The 7,887-nt window shown below is 41.7% G+C and overlaps 1 protein-coding gene across 1 annotated transcript; it reads left to right on the top strand.

The window, feature by feature from the left end:
• The first annotated feature begins 1,737 nt into the window (after positions 1-1,737).
• rnf7 (ring finger protein 7) lies at positions 1,738-4,009 on the top strand. Its single transcript, XM_012830466.3, has 3 exons — positions 1,738-1,958; positions 2,913-2,960; positions 3,487-4,009. Exons 1-3 carry the CDS (start codon positions 1,784-1,786, stop codon positions 3,603-3,605), a joined length of 342 nt encoding a protein of 113 aa, XP_012685920.1. The 5' UTR covers positions 1,738-1,783; the 3' UTR covers positions 3,606-4,009.
• The last annotated feature ends 3,878 nt before the right edge of the window (positions 4,010-7,887 follow it).

Below are 7,887 nucleotides of genomic sequence, written 5' to 3' on the forward strand. Positions count from 1 at the left end.
TATATTTTTTTCTTTCAATACACATCTCGAGCATCATCTGGAAGTCTTCTCATCTTGTCTCTTTCAGACCAAGAAGAATTGAGTCATTCCAGTTGCAGTGGGGGTCCAGGTCGGCTTGACTATAGCACAGGACATACATCAAGGCACGAGGATGTACAGCAAGGTTCTTGAACCCTGTCAGGTGCCGACTGGGCATCTGGAACTCTTCTTCCAGCAGCCACTGAACTCTGGCTCATGGCATCACTCTGACCCTGTGACCTCCGACCCGGCTCTCAATGACAGGGTGGGATAGCACCTCGTTCTGTTCAAGAATTAGTAGCGTTCTCTGGAATTGGGCAAAAAAAAAAAAAAAAGTGTTCCCAGTTAAAAAAAAAAAAAAGATTATTTTTGCAAAATATTGGTCTCTAAGACTCTGAGTCTCTAAGACTCCTAGAGCTCTCTCCACTGTTCCTTGGTCACAGCTACACAGAACACAACCTCTCCTATCTGGGCAGCCAGGTCTGTCTATGCCGGCCTACTTCTACATCTACTGCCGGGATGTGCTCATGTTGACTCCTCTGTGTGTGCTATAGGTTCAGACCTCTTTCTCTTCCACTGTGTGTGCTATAGGTTCACCTCTTTCTCTTCCACTGTATATGCTATAGGTTCAGACCTCTTTCTCTTCCACTGTGTATGGTAAAGGTTCTCTTCCACTGTGTGCTATAGGTTCAGCAGCTGGCATGCTTCACCTCTTATGTTTGATTTAGGAGGGAGAGTTCCTGGAAACTTGCAAGCCTGCTGCCCCGTGCGGTGTGGTGCACATGCATACTTTTGAGCATTTGAGGTCTTGTGTTGTGTGATGCACTGTTTATGAAATTACTGTTTTCTCTAAATCTGCCTTTTTATGGTTTGAGCCAGCTGCAAAACATTTATATGGTATGCTTTTAAATTTCATTTGAACCTCTGAAATTCTAAACACCAGTATTTATAAATCAAACAATGAATACATCCACTCCAAAAACAAAGAGGCTTGCTAAATTGTGATGGCCTCCAGTGAACTTGCAGACACTTTTTAACAAATTGCAGCAATGTGATGGGGAGGGAACAAAAGGCTGAACCCCCCAACCCCCCATCAGAATATGAAGCTACTTATTTCCCCTCCAGCTTAAATTCTTTTTGGACAGGTTTACAGTCATCAGGTTCAAGCGGAGATCAAATTGAACTCCACCACCCTCTTCCATGCATCACAGTTTCATCCCCACTCCATCAACTTAGACTTTACACAGTTAATAGCAGCTCCGACGACCTACATACACCACTGAACAGGTGCAATAAGCAAACACATTCTTACAGTCACGTTACAGTAAATCCACCATCCACTGTCACAAAATATGTTGGTTTATATTATGTTTGGATGTAATGCATGTGTTTATATTGTGGCCACCAGGTGTTGTTCTGCTACATTCTACAAGTTTGCCCCTCCTTTGAACATGACAAACATCGGCATTTTAACTTTTGTTGTATTGCATAGATATTATGTCTGTCCTATTTGTTTCATGATGTTAGCATACTTGATCATACTAATCCGTCATGGAATTTTTAAACTGTGCCAATTTCATATTATTTTTCATTTTATATAAATAAATCTAATATATTTCCTGATGAAAGTCTAAACAGACTTTCAGCAGCTTACAACCGCAGAGCTTTGACCATTGCCCCATCGTGTGTACAAGAGGTGGTACTGCATAAAATTGGCCAATGACTTTTCAGCCATTTTGATGTGGCTTGGCTTGGCCCTTATGCTATGGCGGAGATGGATGACGGTGACGAGCCGGCTCTGGTTCACACGCACAGTGGTTCGTCTGGGTCAAAATCTGGTGGGGACAAGATGTTTACTCTGAAGAAATGGAATGCTGTAGCCATGTGGAGCTGGGATGTCGAATGTGATACGTGTGCCATTTGTAGGGTACAGGTTATGGGTAAGTTAACGCTTGCTAGCTAGCTAGCTAGCTGACCTAACCACGACCGAGCCCCCGACTAGGTTTGCAGTTAGGTCCATAGCTAAGAAATGACACTGTTGTCTAAGATAAGCTGGATGACCACCAAGCTATATTGCTAATGCTGGCGTCAGAGAATATCTCAACGGAGGAGCTATTCAATAACTTGTCACATGCCATGTAACATTGTACGTGCCCAGCACTGACACAGATAAAGGTTTGTTTAAATAACTATTCTATTCAGTTGCATTCCCTGCAAACAACATGGATTGTAAGGTAGCTTTCAGTAACGCTAGCACCAGACGAATAGCTAACCGGCAACACCATTCGTGGGCTTGCTAGGTTTCCTTTGTCAGCGAGCTAGGTAATTTAGCTGGATGTAATCCTATTTGGAATCGAGTGTGGACTCTTCAAACTAGTTATATAGGAGAAGACATTTACACCCGAGCCATTTAATAAATGCAGATCGTTATGTAGCCAGACAACCTAAACTCAGGTGCAAGCGTAAACAATGTGTTGCTTTGCTGTTTACTAAACATGAAGCAAATCAATAGGGAGGTTGTAAACTAGCTGGTTGGGTTAGATTGAGACAGACCGGTTTTTCAGTGTGTCACCATAGCGTTCTGTCATGTTATAACTGCAGATTATGGTCTCGTTGTCGATATCAGTAAACGTATACACACCCGTCACCACCTGGTTTCTTCCACCCCCCCCCACTAATTGTAATCATTTCCCTCATCCAACCCTATGTCAACTTCTTAATTCGCTCTCCTGATCACAGCCCAAAACTGATCTCCCTTCCTATAAATCGAGTTTCATCTTGGCTCTCTGTTGCCCCGGTACAAAAGTCGTTTAAATACTGGTAGTTGTTTAAAAATGAATAGCATCTCTTGACTGTTGACATTCACTGATATCTTTCTTGTCACTCTGTTGCAGATGCATGCCTGAGGTGTCAGGCGGAGAACAAGCAGGAGGACTGTGTTGGTAAGTTACTCTTTCTCTGCAGAACTACATCTCTTAATGAATGAATGAATGTATATTTTGTATGAACATTATAATACATATACATGTATGCTGAGCAAACGGAAATCACCCTAAAAAACCCTAATTCACATGGTAGTAATTGGAGGCCATTATATGCTAAACTATCCTGTACACAAGGTTAAGGTAGTGGAGATATTTAACTCTAACTTAAAAAGTGGAGAAAAGATTATGTGGTGAACTGTCAAACCTCTCCTTAATGAGACATCACAGAGATAGCATGCATGTTATCCTGTAGTGAATGGGTGAGAAATGTTGTCATATTGGCAGTAATGTCAAGTATTCAGTGCTGATTGAATCAGGGCCTGGATTGAATTCTGTATATGTATTGTAATTTTAGATCAGTTGATCTTGCATATTGGAATACTGGGCTGTTAGATTTGTGTTACTTTGTATTTAAGCTTGATGCACTTCTAACTCCAAGTCTCTCTCTCTCTCTCTCTCTCTCTGTCTGTCTGTCTGTCTCCAGTGGTCTGGGGCGAGTGCAACCACTCTTTCCACAACTGCTGCATGTCCCTGTGGGTGAAACAGAACAACCGCTGCCCGCTTTGCCAGCAGGACTGGGTGGTGCAGAGGATCGGCAAGTGAGGACGGGCGGTGCCAGCGCCAGTTGGCCTCCATCCTCACCTTGCCCACCCATGCCCAATCATCACCAGCCTCCGTCCCGATTGGCTTTCACCTCCGCCAGGGTGACAGAGTTCTTTAACACCCTTCGTTCCTCCCCCATCCTGTGTGTGTGTGTCTATTTGTGTGTTGGTGTGTGAATGCACCAACCAGTGTGTGTGTCAAGGGTCGGCGTGGCAGTTCTGGAAGGTTCTCAGTGAACGCCCTGTAGCACTTAAGCTTGCCTCACCTGGGTGATGGGGTTCGGGATGGAAATATCAGATAAAGACATGTTGCACATCAGTGGTATGTTTTTAATGGGGAAGTCTGTGTTTGTGTGTTTTTCTTTGTTGCACTGCTCATAGAGTAATAAACTGTGAGTGACTGGAGACGCTTTACATGTCATTCATTTATTGTTATCCAAGGACTTGAGAGTGTGTGTGTGTGTCTTTTCAGGATGTACTGATTTCACATCATAGCTGTTTATTTCGTAATCATGGATATAGTACATAATTTCAAGTACATAATGCATTGTTTCTTTTTAGTGTTATATGCCCATAGAAACCGTTGAGAAAAGTCGTGCTGCTCATAATGCATACTCAACTTGAGCCTGCTAGTGGAGTACTTTTTGCGCCCCACACGAAAAAAGTGAGCTTAGAGCTTAGAAACCTTCATAGTGCATACAAACATGCGTATTCCGGTCATTTTGAGACCAAATTGAAGTGTCTACGACCTTCAGAAGCTGAAATACAGATGCGCTGGACACGCGCTAAAAGGGCGTGGCAAAATCTCGATGTTCGCTCGGGTTACAGTAAACGACAGCACCCTAGTTTTGTTCCTCATGGTCAAATTACCCAGAAACCGTTGAGAAAAGTCATGCCGCTCATACTTCATACTCAACCTATGTCCTGCTACTGGAGTAATGTAGGTTGATGAGCACAAATATGTTGCACAAGAAGCACATAGCGGTTCCCTTACACAAAAGCCAATCTCGTCTATATCTCCGCTTTGCTGCAACAGGGGCTAGATGATCACTTGATCAGATGTTGCACAACCTGTGTATAGCAACAGAGGAAGGAAGAAATAAACCATACACAGGAAACAGAGTTTAGGGAAGGTTGTTGGGAGCTAAATAAGAGGTACGCAGTGTTCTGGAAACTTCCCTTGCATGACCCTGGTGAGGCTGAGCTTCAAAATGCAATTGTTCATTTATTTATCCATTGAATGATGAGTGTGGAGAGTCCCAAAGTACAAGAGCACCTGACCTGCAGAATAATCAGTGTCCTTAACCTGAACCAAGCCATCATATCCTACTCAACCTAAATTGACATAAATTCTAAACACTTTTCTATAGAAACTTAAGTTCTTTGGATACAAAAAAAATGTAAAAACATTTCACACTCTTCTTGGTTCATATCGCATCCCAATGTCTACACCCCACCGAAATCTTGGGGTGACCAGGACCCATATCTATCCTCGCTGAACAACAGTGTATACGGTAGTTACGTTTTAAAAATAGAAAAACTAAAGGACCATGCTAACCTGCCCTACATGAAGAGAGAGCCCATGAAATGGCACATGGGGTGAGAGAGTCAAAGGACAAGTTAAATCAGAATCAGAATTATTTTTACTGGCCAAGTATATTTTACACATACAAGGAAATGAACTTGGTGTGGTTGGTGCATAGCACATAAAACATATAAACATATTAACAAAATAGCAAAAATAAGAAAACAAATAAATGTAATGGTTATAGTCATAAGGAATTCACCCGCCTGGTGCACAGATGCAGTAACTGGAAAGTGAACTAACACGTTTCCTATTCAGAAATGTAAAAGTCACTAATATGGATTCATAGAAAAATCAATGTCTTCTTTAGTCTCCACTGGAATCATTGGTAGAAATCATCTAAGCTTCCTAAAAGGCATAACTGATACACACAAATCAAATACAAAAACATGAAAAAAAAAAATTGTGAACTACTAGCATGTATGACAAGTATGCCCCTCTTCCCATTTTGGTTAGAAATATGCAGTCCTCTAACTAAAGATCAACCTGCATAGTGATTATGTACATTCAGTATTGTGCACAGATACAGCACCCTCAGCTCTTAATGAATGTGGACAAAATCACATAAATATCAGACCTCTGCTGAGAGATACTTATAAGGAATATCTCTGTCGATTCATATCTGGAGGACTTCTTAGACCTATAGGACTTCTGGTGAAGGTTTGGTTTTTACTCCAGTTCACTCATGGCATCAGCTCCTCTGACACTCTTACCTGTATCCATGGTATCATAACCAGATGACGCGGCATAATTTAAATACGTCAATCTCCACTGGGCCACCTTTGCCGGTCCAAGGCTGACTGACATGCCGAATTCTGAAGGGGTTTCTCCACTCACTAAAACATAGTCAAATAATTCAAGTCAACAATAAATATTACAGCATCAGGTGTATACAGCAGTATAAACTAAACTATACTGCAGGACTTGTACTATGTGCAATGTAGTAATATACAATACAATACAAAACGTATAGTTTACTAGTGTCATGGCAGTGATAAATGCAGCCTTGCTCATGTTAAGAGGAAGATATGAGGTCATGAGTTATTGGTTCATAATGCTATGTGTGTTTTGTACGTGGCCAATTCTACATTTACACTGGACATCAAGCATGCCCAGTTTTTACATTTGATCTCTGGCACTGTCAGAGTCGTTCTTATAGTTAAATTCTCACCCAATGACTTAACAAAATTGTCCCTCTGTGTCAGTATCATCATTCTCATCTATTTCCCACTAACTGGGACACATAGGTCTTTCAGGCAGGAAATGCACATTTTAGTCAGGTTGTTGTTTTTTAAAAACAAAAAAACAAACAGACTTTCAACATCTGAAATAAAGGAGTGTGTCTATTATAATAATAAAGACAAACAAAAACCAAGGCAGTTTGACAAGAATAGGTTCAACCTACTGTTTGGGACAATGTGGATGTCAAGGCTTCCATCTCTCATCTCTATTGGCTTTGTATCTGGTTCTGCAAACATACATTTCAGCATTCTCTCTATGAGATCATCCGCTCGCTTGATCCATTCATCCTCTGTGAGAGTCTTTCTCCTAGGAAACCACTTAGAGGCCGATGCCTGCTCTCCCTCACGACAGAACGGTTTTCCTCTGTTTATAATCATCATCTCATCTACCTTCTCCAACAACTCACTGACCTGAGAGCTTGATACATCACCATAGCAGCTCAGAACATGATACCTGTTTCCACATTTCTCTACCAGCCACCGGAGGTTGTCGCCTTCACTCTCAATGAACTCCTCCACTGATCTGTCTCCAAGCCAGTCTCCCCGGGTGAATACAACTATGGTGTGTCTCCACACACTCTCACCGATGATGTTCATGTACTTAGATGTGGCTTTTCTGTCTTTTTCTGTGAATGGCCTGTTTGCCGGAACAATAAAAAGGAAGCCGTGTGGACCTGGTGAGGTCATGGATGCACCACATTCAATCTACTGTTCCACCAAAACAGATTCATCATCGGGAGATGTACACCAGCCCGGTGTATCAACCACTGTGACATGCTTGTTAAAAACTTGCGCCCGATGCAGGATATATTTTGTGGTGCCATTACGTTTGTTTGAATGCCTGCAGGGAAATTATAATTTCACAGTCACAATATAAAAGTTAATACAAAGTTATAATATTTAAAAAGATAAAGACAAGAATCAAGCCATGAAGATTATGTTGACTTGTTTTGATTGCAAATCACCTTGGTGAGGCTAGGCCTGAATGCAGATCCCTTGAGAATGGCATTGCCAGCTGAGCTTTTACCTGCTGCTCTCCTACCAAGAAGAATAAGTGTTTGCTCAGAGAAACTGTAATTCTGACCTAAAAGAAAAAGCAGAAAAAATGCACAGTTGAGAGCAATTACTAGTTGGTAGCAGTTACTAATACTTAAAAAAAAAGATTCAGTCTCCGCCACAAGCTTTATTTCTTGTCACCACACTGTTGTGTTGAAGACTGTTACGGTCTTCTGATAGGGTATATTACGGTATGGTTATTGTTGTGTCTTCATGCTGCAACCACACCACTAGGTGTCGCTGTATTGCACTGTTATGTGTGGGATTACCATGTACTGGGAGAGAAGTAGTTAGTGTTCTAGGATGAAGCCTTACCCATGTACCATGCCGTATACATGCTCCTACTTTGGATAAAGTGTTTGGAAGTTAACCACCTGCCTCCTGTTCATTTATAGTTGCAA

The sequence above is a fragment of the Clupea harengus genome, chromosome 9, assembly GCF_900700415.2.
Source record: "Clupea harengus chromosome 9, Ch_v2.0.2, whole genome shotgun sequence".
In the NCBI taxonomy this organism is placed as follows: domain Eukaryota; kingdom Metazoa; phylum Chordata; class Actinopteri; order Clupeiformes; family Clupeidae; genus Clupea; species Clupea harengus.